A 27,445-nucleotide genomic window follows, 5' to 3' on the forward strand; every position below is an offset into this window, starting at 1 on the left:
CCAATTCTACGCCACCCCCTTCTCCCATTTTAGTCCCGGCCCCACATGTCCCTCCCTCCACCGACATTGACCCCTCATCACCCTCGGCCCCTCTTAATCCCTCCTCACCCACGGCATCTCCACCTCCTTTACCAACCACTCGCACCTCATCTCGCACACACCATCCCCCGTCCTATTTAAAAGACTACGTTTGCTCGCAAGTGATTTTGCCTCCACACCCATCGTCTTCGCAGCCCAGTTCTGTTAAAGGTACGCGATATCCACTTAGTAATTTTATTTCTTACCACCGGTTATCTCCCCATCATCTTTCATATATTTACGCTGTCAGTCGGAGTTTGGAGCCATCTTCTTTTGCAGAGGCTGCTCGTGATCCTAATTGGCATCGTGCCATGAATGAGGAGCTTGAGGCTTTACATGCCAACGGTACTTGGACCTTGACTCCCTTACCTCCTGGCAAAGTTCCTATTGATTGTAAATGGGTGTACAAACTAAAGCATAATTCTGATGGTTCTATTGAGCGTTACAAAGCTCGCTTGGTGGCTAAGGGTTTCACTCAAGCCGCAGGTATTGATTATCATGACACTTTTTCTCCTACTGCCAAGATGATTACAGTGCGTTGTCTTCTTGCCCTTGCTGCTAGCCAGTCTTGGTCTCTCCATCAGCTTGATGTTAATAATGCTTTCTTGCATGGTGATTTGGATGAGGAAATTTACATGTCTCCTCCTCCTGGTCTTCGGCGACAGGGGGAGAATCTTGTATGTCGCCTCCACAAGTCTCTTTATGGTCTCAAGCAGGCTTCTCGTCAATGGTTTGCCAAGTTCACTAGTGCCATTCTTTCTGCCGGATTTCACCAATCCAAAGCTGACTACTCACTGTTCACCAGAAAATCCGGTACTTCTTTCACAGCCTTGCTCATTTATGTAGATGATATTGTGATTACAGGCAATGATGTTGGTGCCATCAATTCTCTGAAGTCTTTTCTTCGAGATCACTTTCGAATAAAAGATCTTGGTGATTTAAAATATTTTTTGGGTATTGAGGTTTCTCGATCTCAACGTGGGATTTATATTTCACAACGAAAGTATGCACTGGAGATCCTCAAGGATTATGGTTTTCTGGGAGCACGACCGATTGCTTTCCCTATGGATGATACAAAACTATCTGATCAAGGAGAACTTCTCAAGGATCCTGAAAAGTATCGGCGGTTAATAGGACGGTTAATCTACCTCACCATCACTCGGCCGGATATCACATATTCTGTGCATGTTTTGAGCCGTTTTATGCATGAGCCACGTGTACCTCATATGGATGCTGCGCTTCGTGTTGTTCGTTATTTAAAGTCTACACCAGGACAAGGTTTATTATTCCGTTCAGACAACCACACCAAGTTGGTCGCATTTTGTGATTTTGACTGGGCAGGTTGTCCTATCACTCGTCGTTCAACTTCTGGGTATTGTGTTTTCTTAGGCAATTCTTTGATTTCGTGGCGGACGAAGCGACAGAAAACTGTTTCACTTTCTTCAGCTGAGGCCGAATATAGGGCTATGGTCGGTGCTTGTTGTGAGTTAGTTTGGCTTCGGTATTTATTAAAAGACTTGAGCATTCCTTTGGATGGTCCTTCTGCTTTATTTTGCGATAATCAAGCAGCGTTACATATAGCTGCTAATCCTGTTTTTCATGAGCGGACTCGTCACATTGAGATGGATTGTCACTTTATACGAGATAAGATTGCGGATGGCACAGTCACAACCAAGTATGTTGGTACGGCACACCAGTTGGCAGACTTATTTACCAAGCCTCTCGGGAAGGATAAGTTTTCGACTATGTTGCGCAAGTTGGGAGTTCTTGATATCCACTCTCCAACTTGAGGGGGAGTGTTAGAAATAGCTTCCTAGTTGGAGTCTAGATATGATTGTAATCCTAATTATAAGTGTATTCCTATATTGTAGGGATTGTACCTTGTTGTGCAAGGCATGTAATTGTATATATTTTCTTTCTTCACGTATTAATGAGATATACTTTCAGCCACACATTCTTTTTCTACAGTCCTGACCTCCTTTTGAGCCTCAAAGTATGTGAACGTCACACAAGTGTATGCTGTGTCATTACTCACGAATGATAATTGATAAAGCAAGTGATCATTTGCTTTCTTCACCAATCACATTTCTGCCTACTAACCCACTCAATCCCACAAATTTGACTAACTATTCCCTTAAGCTAAAACTTTTGTTTCTGACCCACAGAGTTCATGTGTTCGGCCTTTCCTATCCATAGCTAGTTTATTTTAAAGGGGCATATAGGCCTAGTAACTTTTGCATGACCGGTTAACTAGACATGAAATTATACAAAAATAACAGGTTTCGAGTCAATTCGTTCACGAGACAGGTTGTTATTGGGTTACCTGTTAAGATCTAGACATTAAGCGTATAATTTCTTACATAACTTGTTAACCTGACACGAAATGACTAACAAAGCGGGTTGATCAGATCGCATATAGTCGTTATCGAGTCCATTATTAAGAATCCGTTAGGATAACGAGTATGACACGAAAAAAGTACGAGCACGATAAACCCGACTTGTTGGTTAGGTCGCGTATAATTGTTTCTTTCCTTACAGTTTATAAATAAGGAGATATAGATATATAGGCTTAATATTATAAAATATGATTTAGGTAAATTGATTCAAAGTAACTTTTAGAAGACGAAGTGAGACTCATAAACACCGGCCGACAGAGTTAAAACGTACGTAGAAGTACACAAACGAAGAGTAATAACTCACTACTTGCAGGTTTCAGCATTTCCCTTTACAAACTTCCATTTGAGAAACGGTGTCGAATTTCAGCATTCATATAACTATCAAAATTCTGTAAATTTTATTTTATATTTATGTTTACTAACTAATGGTTTGATGAAAAAACTTTGATTTTCACGATATTCTACAAATTTATCTAAATTATAATAAAGAGATTCAAACTTAGGTGCAGACGAAAATCATATTGTTCTATCCAGTTTAACGGATCAGTTAAAGAGTTTTTATACTCAATTCAAATACATGCATGTTTGGCTGCGGAGAAGTTTACCATGCCAATTCCAATTTTTGTTTCTCTTTTCTAGAAAGCTCGATGTTAGCAGCCAGTTCATTGTCCTAATGCTACGGCTATAGCATTACATCATTGCAGCTGGTTGCTTCCGAGTGGAGCATATCAAACCACATCACCAAATTATGAAAAGGCATATACATCCTCCTTCAAAGTTCAACCCACTAAGCAAGTGACGTAGTACCCAACACCCTCCCACTCCTCCCATTTGATCCTTAGCCATACTTCTTGCTTTGCTGGTAGTAAATAGTAAGCGACACTCATGCAAAACGTCATTTCTTTAATCATGTTGGAACATAATATCACCTCCAATCAAGTAGGGATTGAGTTTAGCACTAAACCTAATAGTGATTATTGTGGATGCAAATTTCTTCCTCCTTGTTCTTGGACAAAATTGCATCTACAAAACAATAACACCTTAGGTTAAGGCCAAGAGCCTCACGCACCCACGATGAATGGGGGTGCTTTAGCCGAAGAACCTCCGATACCAAAGTTAGAATTTTGAGAGAAAAGTGTTTGGAGAATTTTGAGTGTTTAGCAAGAGTGAAGAACTCATTTTTTAGAGAAAATGAGGTAGAATATATAAGGCATGGCCGGCCTCCTTGGGAGAGAATGTGACCGGCCTCTTGTGTGTTTTTTGGGTGTAATTGGTAGTTTAATTAGCCATTAATAGATTAATTAGGTAATAAATCCATTAATTAGCTAATTAATTAATTAGGTTATAAATAAGGAATGTTTTGGGGGTTACCTTGTGGAGAAGATATGATGAGGGATGGATAAAATAGGTTATAAATAAATACCTATCTGGGCATTTTTGACTTGATTGAGGGATGATTGTCCACTGCTCGCACGTAGGAATTCCGATGTGCATCGAGAGTAATTTTGTCATTTTTACCCAAAAATCCACGTGTCGCCTCTTGATTATTTTTGACTCCACAGTTACCAACTTGATTTATGCATTTTGTTAGTGTTATATATGATTACAAGCTACAGACCTTTTATCTATATGTTAATCGATGATTTTTGTTTGAAATAAGTGTTGAACTAGTGCTTTCACGCGACCAATCACTACAAAAAAAAGGGCTTTGGATACAAAATTAAGGGCACAAATATTTATTTTGTGGGTATAGAACAAATTTTACACACAAAAAATTGTATTTGTTTCGTTTTCTATAAGGGCACCAACTAATGTGCTCATTCTCTACAAAGTTGGCACAAATAATTTTCTCTCTCAACTTTTTCAAAACAATGGATTCAAATATATTTATTTGTGTCTGTGTATTACTTCAAAAGACACAATTAATTTTTTTTATTATTTTTTTCTAAGACTTATGACTCACACCTTACTTTCTCTCCCTCTCTTTAACCCACCAACACCCTTAACCAATCCACACCCCTAACCAATCCACACCCCATTCTCTCTCTCTCTCTCTCTCTCTCTCTCTCTCTCTCTCTCTCTCTCTCTCTCTCTCTCTCTCTCTCTCTCTCTCTCTCTCTCTCTCTCTCTCTCTCTCTCTCTCTCTCTCCCTTAACCCACCCACCACACACTCTCTCTCTCTCTCTCTCTCTCTCTCTCTCCTTCCCTTAACCCACCCACCACACACTCTCTCTCCCCTCCTTAACCCACCCACACCCACATCTCTCTTCCATCCGTTTCTCTCTTTACCAAATGGAGTACTTTGGTCTCACACATATATATTATATGTATTTAATTTTAAAATTATGTGGATCGTCAGATTGGTTGAGATTTAGATCTCAAATCGTTGTTTTATAATTAACCCTAGTAACCTCACTCTCATTGTCTCTCTCACCCGATTCGCCTCCTTCGCCCAAATCCAAATCGAGCTCTCCGTCTTCCTCTATCCTCCCACATCAGTGGGATCACCCAAATTCGTCGCTTGAATCGTGACTCCACCCACACCAATCCTTAATCCTCAGTCTTCACTTCGTGAATTCGTCCCCTGAATCGCGATTCCACCCACATTCCACACCACCTTGCCCGAATCGAGCTCTCAGTCTTAGTCCTCACTCCTCCTCACTCCACAAGGTAAGAATATCATGCAATAAACTCAACCAAAGTTCATGGATATTGTTTTATTTTGAATTCGGTTAGTGATTTTGAATATGGGTTATGAATCAGGGCTTTTGAAAACGGTCTCTAAATTAGGGATTTTGGATTAGGGTCTCTCTATACCTCTCTCTCTCTCTCTCTCACTCCTCTCATATCTGGGTTTTTCCTTTGTTTTTTTTTTCTTTGAAAAACACCAACACCACCCATGCATCATATTTGAGTTCGTGTTTTTTCATTTCGAGTTTATATCTTATGAGATCTGACATGTATATTTTGTATCTCGCCTCGTTGCTTATGGATTTGAGTTTTGAAATTATTTTACATTTTTTTTTCATACTTGCCCATTGCATGCAATTTTGGATATGAATATGATGGATTTTTGGTTAATTCATACTGTGAGGTTTCTCGGTGACTGGTTTGGTCGACCCGATCCAACTCATATTGGAGCGGTTTAGAGCCTTGTTCACTCTGTCTCTGCAACCTCAAAGGCCCTGGCCTTGTCACGCCCCCATTGCCGGTTCGTATTCTTTATTTGTATGGAAGAATTTCATATCTATTATTATATTTACCGAGCCATGTTGCTTAGAATTTTAGGATTTTGGATCTTCAATTTTTGGAAAAGCGTAAGTTTTTTTTATTGATTTATTAGGAGTTGTCTTGATTCCACCCCTCCCCCAATAATTATTTATTCGTTTTTGACTTTTCTTTTATGGTGTGGTAGCATTGAAAGAAGAGGATTTAGTAATTGGATCTAGGTAGAGATGAAATCAGAAGTGAAATACAAAAAAATGTATTCAAATGTGAAGTTCTTAAGGTGCTAATGTTTAATCATGTTAGTACAAGTTTCATCATGGAAAATGCAATATCGTTATACTGTCTATGCTAACTTAAACAAATATTTACCAGGTATGTGATTAAAATAAGCAACTCACTTTGACCATAAATAATATACATACTTATATATTTCTGTGATTCAGGTGAGTCAGGTGACCATGAGCTGAATGTATTATCTCCAACCCAAAAATTGCTTTTACAACCCGAAGTGAGGAATTTGAATCTTTGAGATGGCAGATCTGGAACTTGTAGGTATTGATTTTAATTAACTCTGTGTAGGTGTAATTTTGGACTGATTGTGTTTTGAATTCGACTATATTTGTGTTGGCTTCTGATGAATATAGTAGTCTATGTTAGCTGAGTGAGTCTTTTCTCACTGACATCAAGCTAGAGATTATGTCGGTCTTCAACAGTTTTTGGCCATGGTCGCTGTTAATAGCATTAATTCCATTTGGTCAATTTCTATGGTTTGTTACAAAATGTACCCTGGTCTTTGTGTTTGAATACTAGAATCAAAATGAAGATGACAATATTTCTGCACCAAATCTGAACCTTGAGCAATTAGCCATGTAATCTTATGCAGAGTGTGATGAGTCTGAACAATGTAGTAATGCACAGTCAGTTGTTATGGAGGGTGGACTTATTTTTAATACTTGTGAACTTATTTTTGATGAGGAATATTTGTATACTTTCCGCATCCATTGTTGGTTGTTCTGGAGGGTGGAGTTGTTATATAAGAATCATCTTAAAGCAAGTGGTGGAAAGACCCTTGAAGCAAATAAGAGTCCTCCCACAAAGGTATTCCCTTCTTACCTTCTTTATCCCTTCATTTTCTTTGTCCTGTAAAGTGTGTGGTTTTTCTTTTTCTTTGCATTTGTTATTCATGACTTCTGTGAGAGTCCATATACTGCATGTCATCTGATTAATTCGTTTATGGAGCAGCAAAGATTTGATGAGGTGCAAGGCCTGCTGGGAAGATGCATCTGTCCAAAAATGTTTGCTTTCAAGTTTTTTTTTTTTTTCCTTTGGGTATTAGAGAGAAAATATGTAACACAACAATATATGTTTGTGAGATTCAGAAAGTGAAAGTTGGTTTCATGGTTGTAGGCATTCTTCATGAAAATTTAAATTTTTGCATTTCCTCAATTTAGATTCAATTTTTCAAATTTTGATTTTTTTTATTAATTAATTCATGTTGGCACAATTACAATATAAGTGCCAACATAGCTGGAAAAGCTGATCTGAAAAGTTGTCAAGACGGGGCACAAATGGGCCATTATTTGTGCTGGCCTCTCTGGCACAAACACCCCTATTGTGCCCTTTTAGAAATGGTGACGCCCATAGAGGGCAGAGACATAAAGATAGTAGCTGCACTGTTGCTATTGGTCTATGAGCACAATTGTCAGTGCTTTTTGGCCTCAAAGGGCACAGATAATTTATTGTGTGCAATGCTCATTTTTCTTGTAGTGAATTCCTAGCATAAATTGTTACTTCTTCTTTCTTTTTTTTTTTTTTTTTTTTTTTTTTTCTGATTCAACATGAAGCAAAAGGATTACTAACGTCAATCCTTGAAGAACCGATAATCTGGAATCCACCAGTTTTTGGAGGGTAATCCCAAAATAGTTTTGATTCATTGATATGATGATTTACATTGATAACATCAACGACTTAAATAAGTCATTTACAACTCTGTTGGACAACTCAAAAGCTTAGGAAATTAAAACGACATTAATTGGACAGAAATCGAGTGGTCTGATTTTTATTGCAGAAATTAAAACTGCATCTTGAAGGCTGAAACGACCTCGAATGGTTAAAATCCCACTAATATCATAGCGAAGCCGTGTGTTTGAACTGCGGCATCATTTTCTTTCTGAAAAGTATCATGGGCCCAAATCGGAGCTCGTAAGCCAAATCTGTAAATTCCTACTACATCCTTTTATCTTCCCACTTTCTATTTTCTCATCATCCACCAACCATTTGTTCTGCATCATTTTCTTTTTTATTTCTTGATTGGGCACTTGTTCATGAAAATCGTAGCTTACATTGTGACTTACATTCAAAGTCATCAATTCTCTCGTATGAGATTAAAAAAAATTGAAAACAATGGAGACCACAAAATGTAGTGCATTGATATTTTAGTATCGATGGGACATGTTAATTTGGAACAAGCCTGGCTTGCCAAATTTCTGCGGCACATGATGGGCCAAGCTGGGGTGAATAACTTAACAGATTGGGTTATGAACTTCTAAATTTTCATTGGGCTCAAGGGAAATACCCTTCTCGTGGGTGATAAGTCAAGTCTTTATTTAACTAGAAAAAACATTTTGTTAATTTTGGTCCAACAGTTTCTCATACTCAATTGCCATATGAACTAAAGAGTTAATTGGTTAAATGAATGAATTAAATTGTGCAAGTATGGAAAAATAAATCAACACTAAGTTAATTAGTTGTTAAATTATTGGACCGAATCTGGTATAGTCCTTAGGGCTATGACGTAGGACATAATTGTTGTTATTTTAGGTGCGGGAAAATTAATAGAATGCCTCATTTAATCAACAAAAGTGATTGGGGAATTGGTAATTCACAAGCTCAAAGGCGGTTGGTTGCTATTAGCATATCCCGAAAGTGGCTGCAAATAGGAAAGAAATTAGACAGACAACAAAATATCAAAAAAAATCTTAAAATATTAAAATCTCGTTTTAAACATGGTAAACGAAATAATCCGTCCAAATTCTGACCTCTATGCAATGAGTCATGGAGATCTCGTCATTTTCTTCGAATCCATTTTGTAATGTACCAAAAACGGACATTCCAAATGAAAGTTACGTTAATATGAACAACATGAAAAGTCCAAAACATCCACTTCCGGAATATACTAGCATCAAATAACCTTTTAACCCGTGAATTACCAATTCTCCAATCACTTTTGTTGATTAAATGCTGCCTCCTTCTTTTAATTTTTCCGTACCTAAAACAACACCAATTTTGTTCTACGTCAGATTGGGTCATGGATCGGTTTATGAGCCAACTCATACCCTAATATGCAAGGTTCATGCCCTAATCATTTTGAAAAATGGCCCAATAAAGTCCAGCATTCATTATTGGGCCGAACCATGACCCTAAAAAATAGAGCCGACTCGAGTCAGCCCCAATTTCAAGTTCATAAACCCAATCAGTTATTGAATTCAACCTGGGTTGGCCCATCGTGTGCTACAAAGATTTGGTAAGCTAGGGCTTTTTGTACATTCATACAAGACGGAAGAATTGCCAATGCCACCGAAGTCCAAACGAGCCCGATACTGCAATTTGGGTTGTAGTTGTTGTAGTTCGAAGACGTGGAGTGTTGTTTACTATCGAAAATTTAAGAGAGAGCATATGCCAATTTGGTGTGGCCGACATGAACAAATATCCAATGTTGTCCTTTACCCAAAAAAAAAAAAAAAAAAAAAAAAAAAATCCAATGTTGTCAACGTCTGTACGGCGAAGGTCAATTGAGAATTGTACCAAATACTAATAAAGAGAATTCTCTCTCTCTCTCTCTCTCTCTCTCTCTCTCTCTCTCTCTCTCTAAAAATACAACTCCTAGGATTCTCTCCCCTCCTCTTTCCATCCCATTTTCATCATCTCCTCTCACATTCTCTTATTTTGTCTTTCTCTTGCTATAAAAAATTAATATAAGATGTTGACATAGTTTAATCGTGATGGTTCAATTAGGAAGGGAGGGAAAAAAAGGGGAGAGAATCCTACTCCTTTGTTTATATAAGATAGGGCATCTCACAAAGCGTACTTCCTCTACCTCCAAACCCCTTACTTGAGGGCAAGTATCACATCTTTATCAACTTATCTGACAAGAGTATATTAGTGTATATATTTAGTGAGAACATCTTAACTACATATCGGTGTATGCATCTAACTAATGATAGAAAACAATTGTTCTTAAACTTGTAATTCACATGAGTAGCACTAAATGCATCAAAAACAAAATTCTAAAATTCTATATGCTTAAAGATCAAATGATTTATTCTTCTCAATCGTAGAGAAAAGATGTAGGTATTCACGAAAACGTAAGAACTATTACAAATTTCAAAATTGCACTTCTAAATTGGTGTATGGGGATCACTTAAGAAACAAGATTTTGTTAACCGATGAGTCACCACATTAGGCATTCAATAGATATAATTAAGATCAGAGTATGCGTAAATTGAGCAACACTCATATAAGAGTAATTGGATTTTGATTGTTCTGATTTACTCTAGTTATTAAAACTTATTACTTTTGACAAACAAGATATTGTAATTTTATCTGTTACGTTGTTTAGGTAATTACATATTTTACCTTAATATCAATCCGACAATCAGCATCGGTCCTTAAAATGTAGTCCGACTCGTCTGTAATCTTTTACATCAATTTATATACCCATTTTGCCTACAAAATTTATAAATATACACCATCAAACAGCTAGCAAACCAACGGTCTGGATTCATTTGTGTCGTTTACTTGATACAAATGTCGGAAGCAGTTTAAGCCTTTCGGTGCAACCTTCCGCTTGTCCGGACTCAGTCGACCTCCAGAAAACCAAAATTCCACACCGACTTTGCCCTCACTTCCAATCATAATTTGCCACTCCAAACTCCAATCATCAACCTCCCCTGAATTCCCGCTTTTATCCACTTCCAGGGCACTTTCGTAAAATTAAATAACATGCAAGGGCATTTCCGTCTCCAAATCACTGACTTCACACCTGACGTTCCCGCGGCCAAACAAAAAGCCGCCACCTTCTCTCTCTTCGCGCCATTTCCCACAGTTCTTGAGAGAGAAGGAAGGAATATACTCGAGAGTTCTAGAGAGAGAGAGGGGACCGATCGCCATGCCAACTCCAGACGCAGACCGCCACCGGGTCAGGGCTCGACCGGCGGTCCGAACCCGAGTCCCACTCCGGCAACTCCTCCGAGTGGCATCGGTCGCGTGTGGAATCCAATTCGGTTGGGCCCTACAGCTCTCGCTCTTGACTCCGTACGTTCAAGAGCTCGGAATCCCTCACGCTTGGGCCAGCGTCATATGGCTCTGTGGGCCTTTATCGGGCCTTGTGGTCCAGCCCCTTGTGGGCCACATGAGCGACCGCTGCACAAGCCGATACGGTCGTCGGCGCCCATTCATCGTCGTCGGAGCGGCCTGTATCGCCGTCTCCGTTCTAATCATCGGTTTCTCCGCCGATATCGGGTGGTTGCTAGGCGACAGAGGCGGCGGCGTCAGGCCCAGAGCCATCGCCGTGTTCGTGTTCGGGTTTTGGATTCTGGACGTGGCCAATAATGTGACTCAGGGTCCTTGTAGAGCTCTCCTCGCTGATCTCACTGGTATGAACCTTCAATTTGAACAATTTGCGAACTTTTTTATGATCAAATAATATATTTACATTAAGCGGTAGGGGAATAAATTGGTATCGAATGAAATTCAAACAGACAATACCGCTAGACCGTAGTAAGTAACAATTCAATCCATTGACCTTAGTCAACTTCTAGTCAATTTTGGAATGAGTTTTGATGAATTTTGTGGTTGTTTATAACTTCTAATATGTATTAATATTCTGTGAAAAATGCTGTTGAAAACTCATCATAAATTAGGTGATGTATGATCTGCTGGAGACTGAAAGTGTAAACATTTTCCTAATTTTGGAACTTTGGTATTGATAATCCACCCTAATACGTTAAGCTGTGCGTGCTGCAGTAAACCCGAGAGTTTAGAACTCGAGATCCTTTGTAAGTTAGGGGTCAGTACTTGGTATGGTCCGTATGGATGTTTGAATGCAATACAGAATAATGGCTACTATTGTAGCAAGAAAGCTATTTATATTTGCCTACGTGCGAGATGAACATTGAACAGACCTCCCGAACAACTATTGAGTAGAGACTGTTTCTGCAAATGCTAGAATTTTGATTGCTTGCAGAGGTCTTATAATTCCAAAAATGAATGCCAAAGTGGCAGAGGTTTAAACCATGCCTTGATTATCTTGCAAGAGATTATCTTCCCCTCAAAGTAGGTCATTGTGATTTGTTATTGATTTCACAGAATGGAGAGAGATTAATGACCACATCGCAATGGAATCACTTTTTTTATGTGAAGTTCTCAAAGACAACTAGAAATTATTGATGCATGGAACACTGTTGATTCTTTTGAGGAACATTGGTTAGCTGCCAATGCGCTGAAAAGATCAAATGTGCTGAAAGATCAAAGTGTCAAAATAAAAACCAGTAACACTTTTTTTCTTCGTAATTTCTCTCTTGCTAGAAAAGGATTATCGAAGAACTCGAGTGGCAAACGCTTATTTCTCTCTGTTTATGGCGGTTGGCAATGTTCTTGGATATGCAACTGGATCAATAAGTTACTTGTTCAAGGTTTTTCCATTTTCAATTACCCCAGCATGCAATGTTAACTGTGCAAACCTCAAGTCTGCTTTCTTCGTCGACACTGCCTTCATTGCAATTACTACATGGATAAGCATATCAGCAGCTCAGGAAACACCTCTGGGTTCAAGTAACAGAACTACACCCTTTGCTGATGAAGTGCCAGGACAGTCAAGTCATATTGAAGAAGCTTTTCTCTGGGAGCTGTTTGGGACTTTTAGATATTTCCCAGGGTCTGTATGGTTAATCCTACTTGTTATTGCTCTAAACTGGATTGGGTGGTTTCCATTTCTTCTCTTTGATACTGATTGGATGGGTCGAGAGATTTATGGTGGCAAGCCAAATGAAGGGATAAATTATAGTACTGGTGTTAGAATGGGAGCTCTTGGTCTGATGTTGAATTCGGTTATTCTTGGTATAACCTCGGTGCTTATGGAGAAGCTTTGCAGGAAATGGGGGGCTGGTTTTGTGTGGGGAATTTCAAGCATTCTCATGACCCTTTGCTTTTTCGCAATGCTTGTTATTACATTTGTGAACAAGAGTATTGGCGTTGGGGGCCATGATTTACCTCCAGATGGCATTGTGATAGCTGCACTGGTTGTTTTTGCAGTTCTCGGTATTCCATTGGCGGTAAGCTTTTATCTCTGGTTGAATGTGATGCATGCTTTCTATTTGGCAATGTATGTTTCACTGTTCGAAGGCAAACAGGGGCTAAATTTTATGAGCAGGGAATGTTGGAAGTTGCTTACGACCAATCTTTTTCTTTTGGTAACTAATGATGGATCAAGCATACCATAATGGTTATTTTACACCAAAAGAATATAAAAAATTACTTCAGAACAAAAAGGGTTAATCTCATCCATTTGACCTCAAAATATGCTGCTGTGGGAAGGAAGGAGGTGTCAAGTTGGGGATCTTCTCTGTAAGAATTTGACCTATCAAGTAATAATTTTTTATTTGAGGAGAAGTCATCTTCACTTTTCTCTTTTGTTTTTGAAAAACTTTGGGTGGATTTGAAAGTTATTTTATCGTTTTTGGAGAAGGGTCATTTCACCACGCGGTTATTATGGAATGTCTACGCTTTGTGTGTGAACTTGGTCTATGAATGGAATTTAAATTACCGGAATATTTGTTGCAGATCACATACAGTGTTCCGTATGCTTTGGTTTCTTCTCGAATTGAGTCTTTGGGACTTGGCCAAGGTTGGAATTTCTTTAACAGAATGTTTTCGTTGGAGTTTTAGCTGTAGGGTTTCTTACATTGATGTTTGGTTCTTGTAGGTTTATCAATGGGTGTACTGAATCTGGCAATAGTAATCCCGCAGGTAAGAACACTCATTTCCTTTTAGCAATGCATGTGACGCTTCTGTGTTGAAACTAAATTAACACGAAATACATTACTGGTATAAGGTTATAATACACTTGTACAGTCATCAACCAAAAGTGAAGGGATACATGCACATATGACACCTGCACCTTGTCCCAACTTTGGGGTTGGCTATATACATCCTAATTCTTTTGTCATGTCCCATCGTTGGTTAAATTTTCATTTTAAGTCATGTTTTGATTATAATTCCTAATTACCACTAAGTTGTTGTTGGCCTTAGTATTCCCCTAGCACCACCGTCCATGTATTTATGTATACATGAAAATAAGCCTATTCATGTTGAGCATGTCCTCACCTGGGACATGAAGGCACTAACTAATTGATCGATCAAGAAAAAACGCTTTTAAACTCTGCACCTTTCCATTGTTCTATTATGTGAAACATAGTCGAAACTGTTTTCTACTATCACATTTTGGGACGAATTACTGAAACCACCCAAGAAACAATACCCTGTTTGACAAAACCCCTTAAACTGCTACTAGGATGTGATGGTTCAGCCGTTCAGGTATGGGTTGATGCCTTATGCAAATCATCGATGCTTGAGTTGAAGAGCATGCTTTGAAAAGAATCATATTTGTGTATTTATTTTCCCTTGTTATAACAATTACTTGATTATTGCAAGTGGTGGATAGCCTTGTTGGTTAGGGCCTTCCTCTTCAACATACTGCGTCCCGGGTTCAAACCCTCCTCACTCCCCTTAGTGTGGTTGATTAGTGTATAATATCGCATGTAATCAACAATTACTCCATTAATAGTTGTTTTGTATTGAGCCAATATTACCTGATTGAACTCCCATGGACTTCTCTGTGAATGACATTTATCATCTTTATTATATTGATTTTGGTCATGAATATTTGTTGTTTGAGAACAGGTGATCGTATCACTAGGAAGTGGACCGTGGGATGAGCTATTTGGTGGTGGAAATGCTCCAGCCTTTGCCGTGGCAGCAGTTGCATCCTTAGCCAGCGGCCTGGTGGCCATCTTGGCAATTCCACGTTCTGCTGCTCCTAAGCCCGGAGCTGTCGCATGAGGTATTTTGTTGTATCTACTTTCCACTGAACTTTTTTGTCACCGAAATGGTAAAATCTCAATAATTAGTGAAAATCTGTGAATAGCTGTTACTTGCTATACAGTCAATCAGTTGAAGTTACTTGTGTTCAAATAATTTAAAGGCCTGGCAGCGAGTATGTGGATGTTGAACTCAATTTCCACGTGCAGTGCTTCGATTCAGCAAATTATACATCTGAGTTTCTACAATTTATTCAATTCCTGCTGGGCACTTGGTGAAATCCCTATGTGGGAATCACATATTTGTTTAGACATGGGAAATCCATGTGGAATGGGTGATTTTAGACACTGCTATTTTTAAAAGTGTCGTGGGAAACAAGATTGTCATAAAGCGATAGCTTTCCGCAGACGCTGGCTACGAAAATATGTCGATGTAATAGAAGTCAGTTAGTGCCCGGTGAGACAAGTTATCTACAACTAGTGGAGAATTTATTGAATGAAAAAACCAGTCCCATCTGCAGGATTGTGGCAAATTGCCATGGAAAAGTAGGTGCAGCCTCCTCAGCTGTAGATTCCGGAATTAATCCGAGACTAGTTTGCTACCAACCAAAGATAAGATGTTGCGGCTGTTCGAGAATAATTCGTCTTGAAAATATTATGTTTTCCTTTCGGGTAAAGCTTCGATTGGGCGATGGTGGTTCGGCTATGAGGTATTGGAATCTCATGCGTTTTGTTCATGGATTTTGTTGTATGAATATGGTGGCCAGCAGTGAATATGTGAAATGTACTGATCGAAACCTTGATGGAGACCATGCCTTTTTATTCTCTCTGATTTTTTTTTTTGGTTCTCTCTTTTGTTGCAAAGTTTTATTCTTGTGATGGCTTTTGCGTTTATTCTCTTTTCTTCCGCTTTTTTTTTTAATTATATATTAAAATATTAATTAGTTTAAGTAAAATTTATTTTCTTCTTTGTGTCTGGACATTGGAATAAATTCTTGCCTTAATTGCTATAATAACCATCTATGAAAGTCTGTCTGCTTTTAATCCTCCCATGCTTGTTTGCTAGACAGGCTTCTAGAAGTATTGGAAAGAAAAGAAAGGGAAAAAATTAAATCAAATCTCTCGGGTAACGTTCACTATTTCTATTGAAGAATGCTTGGATCAGTGGCTTGTGCGTAAGTGCGTCAAATAGTCAAGAATTGCCCACTCATGCATTGACGACAAAATTCATTTTGCTGAGTGGTATGGGGAACATAGTGGGTTCCGGAAATATGAGAAGAAACATGCATAGTACATGTCACAAGGCTTTTACACTAGTAGAAGAGAGATTAGTGACACATTGTTTTTTAGATAGATTTAAGGCATATCAGACTTCTCCAGGAAAGGCAAGGGAAAGGCTCTTTCTGCCGGGACGGGAATATGTGAATTTGTTCGTGTATTTTTAAGAGGAATATTTATTTTATTTTATTATTAGTGTCAAATCCCAAAAGGTCCTATCGTTGCATATGTCCTCTTCCCAAAACAGGCCTTGGATATTTATTTTGTTATAATATGTTGATGGAGTTTCATTTTTCGGGAAATGGATCATCTTCGGATTCTTTCCACCAAATCAAAGAATCGGGACTTTTGAAATTTGATTCAATGGTTACAAACAGGAGACTTTTTTAAAAATTATAATAACTTTAGCCGTTTGATCAAATTTCAAGGGTTTGGATCCCTTGATTTGGTGGATTTGGTGGAAATGATTTGGAGAGGATCCCTTTCCCATTTTTTGTCGTCACTCACCTTTTTATTTATTTTTTATTTGATATAAAAAAATTTGAGAGTATCTTCAATGCAAGAACTCAAATTCGCTACTTATATTTTTGTAAGGAGATAATTTTCACATAACTTCTTCTCATACTCTTCTTTATTTATCAGATTAAATAAATAAAAGGAAAAAAATTAATATTAAATTGGAGTATGTGAGAGCATAAAACTGATATACATTTATCATTTCTCATTTTATATTTGGGTCCCAAAAAGTTGCTACATATATGTATTTTGGTTATTTTTTCAAATGCAAATACTCAAATCTTAAGACTCATCTTGAGTTTTAATATTTGAGTCTTTGTATTGAAGGAGAAAGCATTGGACGCAAAACATGTGTTTTAACAATTTAGTTATGTCCATTGAAGATGATTGGACTCAAAATACAAATTTCATTTTTCTTGGTTGAATAACATTATTCCTAATTTGACACTCCACCTTGAACTCAATTCTCATATTGAAACTCAAATTTGAATCCCAACTTCGTCGGAAAGTTATACATGAACTTTAAGTCTCTGGAGCATTTAAGAACCTTAGACTCAAATTAAAATAGTGTTATTTATTTTGTTTTGATTTCCACAGATTAAAATATCAACACGTCTATTTCTAATATCAAATCTACAACTACAAGTGAGTGAGTGAGTGATCATACATTTGCGCATTTATGTCATTGATACCCCAAAAAAATTCTGAAATTCTGGATTGAGTGCAAGCATATAAGCATAAAACCCCCACTATAACAACAACTTGGGTTGATACAAACCGGTGGAAATTGCATTTTGGGTGAGAGTGAATGAGACCCCACTTCCCAATTAAGATGCTAAATTCGAATTCTTTTTTTTTTTCTTTCTTTTCTTTTGCATTTTCATTTGGAAGGAAAACTATTTTTTGTGTATGAATTACCATTCGTGCATGAATAATGTAACCCTAAAAATAATGACCCGTGAATCCTTTTCATTTTTTATATCAAAGATTACAAAATGTGTGACAGAAGAATGTGACAAAAAACTCTAGTTGTAAGGGAAAATATCAAAATATATATACTTTTTTAGACATGATTGATTGGTAAAGTAGCAGTTGGGGAAATCTGTGCATAATTTTTTTATTTCAATTTTCAGTTTTTCGCTCGTTTTGGTCCATTGGTGTTGCTTTTGACACGCACCTCTCAAAACTCATCTGTCTCTACAGAAAAATACTCATTGAGCTCGATACACATGGAGTATCTGACAGGGCGGGGGTTATGGGTTTCTGGGACGCGATAAAATCTCTTCGGTACAACTCTTTAAGCTTTTCTTCTCTTTGGAGTCACTCACATGGGAAGATGAACTTTCATGCAACGGAATTGTCATTCTGTCAATGTATGTACCAATATAATTACGTAATGTTATATAAAAAAATTAAAACGCATGATAGTATATGGTTGATTTGAAATACCAAAACAGTGAATCTCATGTTACATGTGCCGTTCACGGTGTAACTCGAGATACTAAAGTAACCGTGTCTTAAAATGGGAGGAGGGAAAAAGTTTTACTTGCTAGTATCACTGCTTGTTTGGGCTGGTGGTAGCAGGCAGAGGCAGAGGTGCAGAGCAGGAAACAGAAGCAGAAACAGAGAGAGAGAGAGAGAGAGAGAGAAGAAAGAGCCAAGGCTCTCTCCCACAGAGATTGGGCTGGTGGTAGCAGGCAGAGGCAGAGGTGCAGAGCAGGAAACAGAAGCAGAAACACAGAGAGAGAGAGAGAGAGAGAAGAAAGAGCCAAGGCTCTCTCCCACAGAGAGACAGCCTCATCTCTGTTGTGTTAATAGGGATACAAATTAAACGGTTGTAAGTGGAGCACGTAATTGTCTATCAGTGTTCCCTTTCTCCCATCTGCCTACCTCTTCTCCAAGCATGCACACACAGTCATCTCTCTCTCTCTCTCTCTCATCCCATTACAATCCATTTCTCAGTGGTCCCATTCCATCACACAATACCTGCCTCCAACGTACCCATCAACATATCATATATATCCCTATTAAAAAATATGGTGAAAAAAATGGTGCAGCAAAAATGAGTTTAGATTTGCCACACATTTTCCTCACTTGGACAAAACCCTTAAACCAAAATCCGACTTGTTTAGATAAATTAGGTTAAGCCCCAATTTACCAGCAAACTAAGCAAATCTTAATTTGATACTCAATCTTTCTGGTGGTTGATACTTTTGCGAGTCTCAAGTCTCAATTTCTTGTTTAATTACGTCCTAAACCAGCGACCTCATCTATCTGGCTTGGGTTTGAGTGTGCATGACAATTTTTGAGCAACGTCTCTCAATAGAGTGATCAATGAATAAGGTACAATTGTCTTGTCTCATGTTTGGTGAACTTAATAATGACGAGACTAACCCCCTTAAACAACACACTAGAGAAAACAAGTACCCTTTACAAATGTGGGAATTTGAGAGACATAACTGAACTCGATCCCATCCTGACTCTCGCACCAAACGAGGCCCTAGTTAGGGCCATCGGAAGTACGAGGGTTTTTATTTACTAGTAAAGTGACTACTATTTTCCATGCGATTAGGATCTTAACAAATGGATCGTGAAATCAAAGCCACTTTAAAAGGAAACAAACTTTACCACAAGTTAAAATATTTGATTGACCTCAAAACCCATGTCTCACTTTAAATCCTCCTAAGTGGGGTGGGGAGGGCCAAAAGCAGGTTGTAAGCTTTGGCACCTCTCAAATTGAGCTATCTATTCAGTAGCAACCTAGTGATGTGTTGATTTATTCTAATCAAGTGGTTGAAGAGACAGCAAAGAGCTTTGCCGAGATTGGGTAATGTTGCTAAACGTGTTTAGTGCCAAGATGCAGACATATGCATGGTCACAAAGTTCAAATATGCAAACATGTTTGCCGCCCACAAGTTAGCTAGCAGTTCCAGTTGTTGCCCATATTCTCAAAGACTGCAACAATACACAACAAACTAATAGGCTGTTGTCATTTCTCAAGCAAGCAAGCAACAAATTAATTAATTAAAATGCTGTGTAGCACTACTCACAAATTAAAATGCTTTTTTACTACCAATTCCACTCGGCAATGGCATCCTAATTTAAGATAAACTTGTTTTACTTTTTTGGTATAGAAAAACAGATCCGAATGCAGTCTATAGATTGGGGGGAGGGGTTTAAAAAAGATTATCTACTTAAGCGAAAAGGTTTAACCATGAACTCATCAACACCAAGTTAATCCCACTACCGACAAAGTGCCAAAATTGGGCCACAATTACGATTTTCCGATAATCAAATATAGAATATTGCTTATGCGGTTAAAATCGACCAATAATCTTTCGGGGCTTTCACTTGTTTCATTTTTTTTTTTTAAGTTTCTCCACCCACACCCTTTCAAACTTTCATACCACCATATGAAAACAAAATGAAGTGACTTAACCTAATATTTAGAGAGAGAGAGAGAGAGAGAGAGAGAGAGAGAGAGGTAAAAATTAGGGACGAATGGAAGGTCGGCCCCCACACAACCTCCCCATGAACCATTTTCTTTTAGGTTTTATCTTTTCCCCTTTTCATCTTTCTGGCTGAATGAATCCATTCAAAGCATTTTCGGGAGGACACTTTCCCTATGAGGGTTCTCTCTTGGATACATTGACACGTGCATGAAGCAAATTGTGGGACCCAATTTCTTCCATGTGTATATAAAACCCTCCTCACCCTACTTCACTTCTCACATTCAAAATCCTCCAACCAAATACAAAAAGACCCAACAAAAAACAGGGTCCTTCCTAATTCTATTTCTTCCCTCACTTTGTTCTTTAAAATTGTTGTTTTCTTAATACAAAACATCATTAGCTTTAGCTTTTGCAAATTAAGCTAATCAATCATGTGCAACCCAAAGCCTTCTTCTCCCTCCTCATTTCTCTCGACCAACAAAACCCTCTTAATCAAAACCTCCAACAAAACCATGGACGACCTTCACTCTTCTGATGTTTTTGTTGACGATGACGATCAAGAGCTCCATAGATGGCCTACTCTCTCCGAGGTACTTAACAACAAAACCCCAACAATCATTTTCATGATACAACAAAATCAACCATATAAAAAAAGTTTATATGCTTCTTGTTTTTTATTAATTAATAATGTTTGGACGGCGTTTCGAAGTAAACAATTAATTAACATGTGTTAATTCTTGGTATTTTCTGTTTTTTTGCATTTTCAGGCTGTACAAGAATTCAAGGCCATAGGGAAGATCTCAGGTCCATCAACCATGACAGGCCTACTTCTCTACTCCAGAGCCATGATCTCCATGCTTTTTCTGGGATACCTCGGTGAGCTTCAGCTCGCCGGAGGCTCCCTTTCGATTGGGTTTGCCAACATCACAGGCTACTCCGTCATCTCCGGCCTCGCCATGGGAATGGAACCCATCTGCGGGCAAGCGTACGGCGCCAAACAGTTGAAGCTCCTCGGCCTAACCCTTCAGAGAACCATCCTCCTCCTCCTCTCCACCTCCCTACCCATCTCCTTCATGTGGCTCAACATGAAGAGAGTCCTCCTCTGGTGCGGCCAGGACGAAGAGATTTCCTCCGTCGCCCACACTTTCACCCTCTTCTCCATTCCCGACCTCTTCTTTCTCTCCCTTCTTCACCCCCTCAGAATTTATCTGCGCACCCAAAACATCACATTGCCAGTGACCTACTGCTCCGCCATCTCCGTCCTCCTCCACATCCCTCTAAACTTCCTCCTCGTTGTCAAATTCCAAATGGGGATTTCCGGGGTGGCCATAGCCATGGTTTGGACTAATCTCAACCTCTTCATCCTACTCTTTTCCTTCACGTACTTCTCCAATGTTTACAAGGACACGTGGGTTTGTCCCAGCGCTGATTGCCTCCGCGGCTGGTCGTCTTTGCTTGCGCTCTCTATCCCGACCTGCATCTCCGTTTGCCTCGAGTGGTGGTGGTACGAGTTCATGATAATGCTCTGCGGACTGTTAGCCAACCCAAAAGCCACCATTGCTTCAATGGGAATACTAATCCAGACCACCTCTCTTGTCTACGTGTTCCCTTCATCGCTCAGCCTCGGCGTCTCCACGAGAGTTGGGAACTTATTGGGCGCTAAGCGACCCTCAAAAGCGCGCATTTCTATGATCGTCTCGCTCGTTTGCGCGGTGGCTTTAGGCCTTTTAGCCATGTTGTTCACAACATTGATGAGGCACCAATGGGGGAGATTCTTCACTAATGACGCGGAAATACTCAAGCTCACGGCGATTGCATTGCCGATAGCAGGGTTGTGTGAGCTCGGAAACTGCCCGCAAACCACCGCCTGCGGTGTTTTGAGGGGAAGCGCGAGACCTACGGTTGGAGCCAACATAAACTTGGGGTCATTTTACTTGGTGGGAATGCCGGTGGCGATGCTGATGGGGTTCGTGGTGAAAATGGGGTTTGCAGGGCTGTGGCTTGGATTGCTTGCAGCTCAAGGCTCTTGTGCTTTGCTCATGTTCTATGTCGTTTGCACAACAGATTGGAATCTTCAGGTCAAAAGATCAAAGGATCTCACCCAAGTTTCTTCTGCAGCTTCTACAACTTCTTCGATATTACCAATATCATCCGCACCACCACCAAGTTCTGATCATAAGGATCCCAACTTGGAAGATGATGAGGTTGTCAAATCATCGGAAGCGCTGGAAACAGACCCACTTATTGTATGATCATCATATCTATCACATCATCAGCTGCTAAAAAAAGTTAACACTAGCAATGTGCATTAACTAAATATATATAATCATCACAGCTAATTAAGTTAGTTTCACCCTAGCTAGTTAGCTTCCCCATTTTTTATTTCCCCTTTTGAGGAACTGTATGTGATTCGCAAAGCCGCCCACATCATATCTGAGCTACTGTATAAGAGTCTTCTTTTATATTTTCTCTCTTTATATATATAATTAGTCTACTTTTTTTTTTTTTTTTTTTTTTTTTTTTCTTTTTTTTTTTTTTTGTATTTTGCTTTTCCTAGTTGTATTAATCAAACATTGTATTTTAATTATTAATCAGTTTTTCATGTGTTGGATACGTGTGTTGAAAGACAGAGAGAGAGAGAAGGGTTTAATTGTCGGTTGCTTTTGAGCCATGATAAGATCTGTGCCTACCCTTCTTCTTGGTCGATTCCAAATGAGGCAAAAACGTTGCTGTCCTAAAAGCGAAATTACACATTATTACATACAATTTCTTTGCAGATACTAACCTTTTACACATTCTTTCTGTTCAAAGACCTAATTTAATGGAACACGCATTGTTTGGATCATAAATGTAAGTAACACTTTCTAAAATATTTACATTAACTAATTAACACCTAAGTTCAAATTCACCAGTTCATATATAAAATATCGCTTGTCTAAAAAAGAAATGTAAAACAACACATGCATAATGTGAGTTAATCCAATTGGCCAGAACAACTTTTGCAGCCTCGTTTGAATGTCTTTGGGGATTAAAGTAGTTTACAAGCATGCGAAATTGCTCAGTTCACTATTTAAGAGACTTGTAATCTGGTCTGCTAATTCTTTTTTCTCTTGTTATAGTGCTTGAAATCATTTTCAAGCATGCAAAAATCTTTCTCACATGCATGCATCTGGTTTGTTTGATATTATTTTATGTGCTCATGAGGAGCTTCTTTTATTGATTTTTTTTATCTGAAAGGGTTTCAATTTGAAATTATCTATATCTATATATAATAAGTGGCTGTCCTTCTAGGCTTCAGCTCAGCACACTTTGCTAGCATCATGAAGCAATTATACCAAGTTGAAAAGTAAACAAAAACCAAATTTGAAAATACAGAAGTTAGCACAAAAACAAAAATACATATACATATCTATATAACTACTTGAGAGAGAGAGAGAGAGAGAGAGAGAGAGAGAGAAAGTAAAATGATGACAATAATTGACAGTAGAGAAGTATCTATAGAAGGAGACATTTTTCAAAGTCATGAGAACATAATTTGGTACATCAATTGTCATAATATAATTAGTTGAGTTTTCATTTATTTTTCAAATTTCTAAACCAATTGTATTGTTATACTTGAAATACCGGTCGTTTTTCCGAGACATTAAAAATTTTCTCTACACAAGAGGGGGCACTGAATGGAGTGTGAAGGGCCCTAGATTCTAATTGAAGAAACAAAATCCAGCTATTATTGCCTCTGTCTACTTCTCAGATGACAGCAATTGGAGCAGCTCTGCATTACTAGTTTCCCACTCCACACAACCCATCATAACCCTGCCTAGCTACTTCCCTCCATTTTTCTCATGAATAAAAGTCCAATTTTGTATTCCATATTTAATTCATGTCTTGTAAATATATAATGTCTTTTGTGGTAGTAAAAAATTGTTGTCTCAGTCTTGACAAAATTATACGTATAAAATAATTAAACACCTTAAATCGATGACCAAACCCACACGCCCAAAGAGTTGGAGGGGGAGTTTGGCTACTGAATCTTCGATGCCTAAGTTAGTTTTTCTTAAAAGAGAGATTTAGGGTTAAGTTGTGCATAGTAACTTCCACTTACTTGAGAAGTGTATAAAATGGGGTATTTATTAGGAGATAGTCGGTCACATGTGTAAGGATTGTCATGCCATGGGTCAACATCCAGTTGGCTAATGTGTGCCATCTCCTTAAATGTAGTAGGAAAGTATCTTTAAGATGCTGGAATATCTTAAGGATACTAGAAAATAATCCTTAGGGTATTATGAAATCAATAATAGTATTTAAGAATTATACTTAGAAAAATCTCAATTGGATGTAATTGTGCTTCCTTGAATAAAAGAATATGCCTTCAATGAAGAAAGCCTCAAGGTATGAATTAGTTATTAATTCTACCTTTAATTACCTTGCCTTATCTCCTTGCCATGTGCAAAAAAGCTTGGAGAAGTTGTAGTTAGCAGCTCAGGTCTTCTTGGTTGTTGAATTATGTGGAACGGATGAGGGCCTCGCCTATTTAATGAGGGCATTTTCATCTCTTGTAGGTAAAAGTCCATGTGCTAACTCCATAATTTTCTAGATTATTTTTTACTCTACATCTTTAACATATAAACAATATAAGGAAAGGTCATTTCAGCATTTAATTTAATTATTATTATATTATTATTGTTGTTATTATTATTACTACTACTGTTGATGTACAAAATCAGGTAGACTTTGGAACAATGTAAAGTGTCAAGGTGTGACCTTCACAAGGTTGCTCCGGTCATTAAGTGTAGGTAAATATGTAGAAAGATAGAGATAGGGAAGCAAACACAAGATGTATGTGGTTCACCCTAAGTCGGGCTACATCCACGAGGGTAGAAGAATTCTCATTAATAATGTAGAGTGTACATGATATAGAGGTTTAAGCATAATCATCATTAGTGAGTTCTAATAATGAATTCATTATAATAATGGCATTAGAGATTAACTGTGGAAGAATGATCTCCTATTATAGTGGAGGAGAGTCGCACGCTCTCGTCCTCAGTCGATGTGGAACTCTAAAAAGCTTTATTCTGATGTTGACATGTCTCGCGTTGTGATTGGCCTCCTGGTTGGAAAGAAACTCTTGTGCTTTGGCAGGGGTTCCTGAACATGAATCCTTCAGCGGGTCTTTGAAGGTATAAAGTTGACTGGTGCTCGGTATTTTTAGGATTGATGAAATATAGTACAAACAGTGCTCCCCAAGTTCCCGAGTAAGGAAAGTTTCTTAGTTGGGTACTTGCAAAACCCAAGTAAGTGAGTTATCACGAAGCTTCCGAGTGCCCAAGTGTAATAGCATATAGTGGTTGTCTCCCAAGTCACCAAGCGAGGAGGATAGCCAAAGGAGGTGGCTTGATTTTTGTCAAGTTGTCGAGGGACCAAATTCCTACCCTTTTCTTTTCTTTGCTTTTGTTTTTTTTTTTTGTAACATTTCCATTTTTTTAGGACTAGGAACAAAAAAATGTGGGAGGGACCGCATAGATGGATTTTGCTTCGCACACTCTTGAGCAAAAGTGTGCTAGGTTTTATTGAGTTTAGTAATAAGCAAAGGTATGCGAAGCTTCACACTTGCATAGGTATGCGAGGCTTCCACCCTTCATATATATGTGGAGCTTTGCACTTGTAGCCCCCCCTACATGGGTGTGTGAAGCTTCACACTTGTAGCTTCCCCCCTTCGTGAGTATGAAACTTTGCACTTACCTAGCTTGATTTCATGCCAAGGTGGTGGAAGCTAACATAGGACTCATAAGTTAATTTTGCTTCACACACTTGTGAGCAAGAGTGTGCGAGGCTATCTACATGTTGTAGTTCTTGAAGGCTTGAATGAACCATATAATATGATTTTGCTTCGCAGACTTGTGAGCAAGAGTATGCAGGCTATCTACGTTTTGTAATTGTGAAGGTTCAGAGGAACCATATAATATGATTTTGCTTCGCACACTTGTGACCAAGAGTATGCGAGGCTATCTAGGATAGAGATAGGGAAATATCATTAAGTGTAGGTAAATATGTAAAGGTATAGGGATAGGGAAGCAACCATAAGATGGTGGTTTACCCTAAGTTAGGCTACGTCCACAAGGGCAGAGGAGTACTCATTAATAATGTAAAGTGTACATGATAAAGAGGTTTAAGCATAATCATCATTAGTGAGTTCTAATAATGAATGAAGTACAATAACGGCATTTGGGAATAATTGTAGGAGAATGATTTCCTTTTATAGTTGAGGAGAGTCACACACTTTTGTATGCGGTTGATGTGAGACTCTAAGAGCTTTATTCTAATATTGACATGTGTCGCATTGTGATTTGTCCTCTAGTTGGAGAGAAACTCTTATGCTTCAGCAAAAGTTCCTTAACATGAATCCTTCAGTGGGTCTCTAAATGTATAAAGTTGATTGGTGCTCGTTAGTTACAGAATTGGTGAAGTATGGTACAAACTACAAACAATTATTATTATTTATTTATTTATTTACAAAATAGTTGATTTTTAATTTGATTAATTGGAATTGGATTAAAACAAAAAAAATTTGGATAAAATCATGAGATTCTTCGAACCATACGATGCCAAGCAAAACGAGCTAAATGGTTAACAACAAAATTAGTTTCATAGCAAGCACCAAGATTAAGTAGCGATGTATTTAAAGGAAAATTCTACAGTACCTTTTAATTAAAAAAAGAGTATTGTTATCATTTAATTTAACGTTGGCAATGTATGTAATGCAATCACTTCCAAATATAATATCTTACATTTATAGTATAACATGATTATAGTTATGGTTATAATTAGAAATACAAATGATCAAGTTATTACCATAACATGGTTGGTAGTTATGATTATAGGTTGCCACTTAGTACTATGGTATAGTGGTATTCTTCTTTACTTGTAAGTGAGAGGTTTTAGGTTCGATTCTAGCCAAAGACGCATTTGAAACAAATTATTGTGGTCAGCCTATAGTGAAATTTAACCTATTCTCACAACCCTTAATTAGTGTAGATAATATAGAATGTATTAAAAAAATGGTTGGTAGTTACGTTGTAGATGTCCAATTACACTGTCAAGATAAGTTATTATTCTTCGACGTGATTGCATTACTTTACCCATGTTGATAATTACATCATAGACGTCTTATTATAGCGCAGACTGAAACATTAATTATATTTATATAAATGTTGCCTAAGTGTTATATAAATGATTTCCCAAATTATATATGTAAGCCATCAAGGGTGGTCCAGTGGTCAAGGATGAATTTCAGGCTCATATTCCACATAACATGTTCTGGGTTCAATTTCTGGTGCTAGTGCATCACACGATGGTGGTCAGGGAGATGTTGAAATGCCTATTGAATCTTTCACTCCTAAAATGA

General features: G+C 38.2%; 2 protein-coding genes and 1 long non-coding RNA gene across 11 annotated transcripts; all 3 read left to right on the forward strand.

Moving 5' to 3' along the window:
* The first annotated feature begins 4,825 nt into the window (after positions 1-4,825).
* On the forward strand, positions 4,826-7,148 carry LOC137708696 (uncharacterized). Of its 5 annotated transcripts, none has more exons than XR_015957322.1 (4): positions 4,826-5,685; positions 6,146-6,254; positions 6,513-6,800; positions 6,945-7,148. It is a non-coding gene; the product is annotated as an uncharacterized LOC137708696 (long non-coding RNA). The 5 variants fall into 5 exon arrangements; XR_011064820.2 differs by having other exon boundaries at positions 6,586-6,800; XR_015957323.1 differs by having other exon boundaries at positions 6,146-6,250.
* A 3,382-nt stretch (positions 7,149-10,530) lies between these two features.
* On the forward strand, positions 10,531-16,301 carry LOC137709247 (sucrose transport protein SUC4). 5 transcript variants are annotated; one of them, XM_068448360.2, is made up of 6 exons: positions 10,531-11,356; positions 12,288-13,033; positions 13,542-13,605; positions 13,684-13,727; positions 14,661-14,820; positions 15,008-15,645. In XM_068448360.2, the coding sequence occupies exons 1-5, from the start codon at positions 10,870-10,872 to the stop codon at positions 14,817-14,819; spliced, it is 1,500 nt and encodes a 499-aa protein (XP_068304461.2). In that variant the 5' UTR covers positions 10,531-10,869; the 3' UTR covers position 14,820; positions 15,008-15,645. The 5 variants fall into 5 exon arrangements, 4 of the variants coding, with proteins under 4 accessions (XP_068304461.2, XP_068304451.2, XP_068304444.2 ...); XM_068448350.2 differs by lacking the exon at positions 15,008-15,645 and adding an exon at positions 15,864-16,301 and having other exon boundaries at positions 10,751-11,356; XM_068448343.2 differs by lacking the exon at positions 15,008-15,645 and adding an exon at positions 15,868-16,301 and having other exon boundaries at positions 10,751-11,356.
* Positions 16,302-20,320: 4,019 nt separating this feature from the next.
* On the forward strand, positions 20,321-22,547 carry LOC137728907 (protein DETOXIFICATION 48). Its single transcript, XM_068467707.2, has 2 exons — positions 20,321-20,633; positions 20,811-22,547. Exons 1-2 carry the CDS (start codon positions 20,475-20,477, stop codon positions 22,293-22,295), a joined length of 1,644 nt encoding a protein of 547 aa, XP_068323808.2. The 5' UTR covers positions 20,321-20,474; the 3' UTR covers positions 22,296-22,547.
* Positions 22,548-27,445: the final 4,898 nt, after the last annotated feature.

Source organism: Pyrus communis, chromosome 15 (assembly GCF_041283825.1).
Source record: "Pyrus communis isolate YQ-2024b chromosome 15, ASM4128382v1, whole genome shotgun sequence".
NCBI lineage: Eukaryota > Viridiplantae > Streptophyta > Magnoliopsida > Rosales > Rosaceae > Pyrus > Pyrus communis.

Coding starts and splice junctions, on each gene's coding strand:
- LOC137728907 (XM_068467707.2), top strand. CDS start 20,475: ATGTGCAACCCAAAGCCTTCTTCTCCCTCCTCATTTCTCTCGACCAAC. Junction 20,634..20,810: donor GATGGCCTACTCTCTCCGAG/GTACTTAACAAC, acceptor TTGCATTTTCAG/GCTGTACAAGAATTCAAGGC.
- LOC137709247 (XM_068448360.2), top strand. CDS start 10,870: ATGCCAACTCCAGACGCAGACCGCCACCGGGTCAGGGCTCGACCGGCG. Junction 13,034..13,541: donor TTCTCGGTATTCCATTGGCG/GTAAGCTTTTAT, acceptor TATTTGTTGCAG/ATCACATACAGTGTTCCGTA. Junction 13,606..13,683: donor GTCTTTGGGACTTGGCCAAG/GTTGGAATTTCT, acceptor TGGTTCTTGTAG/GTTTATCAATGGGTGTACTG.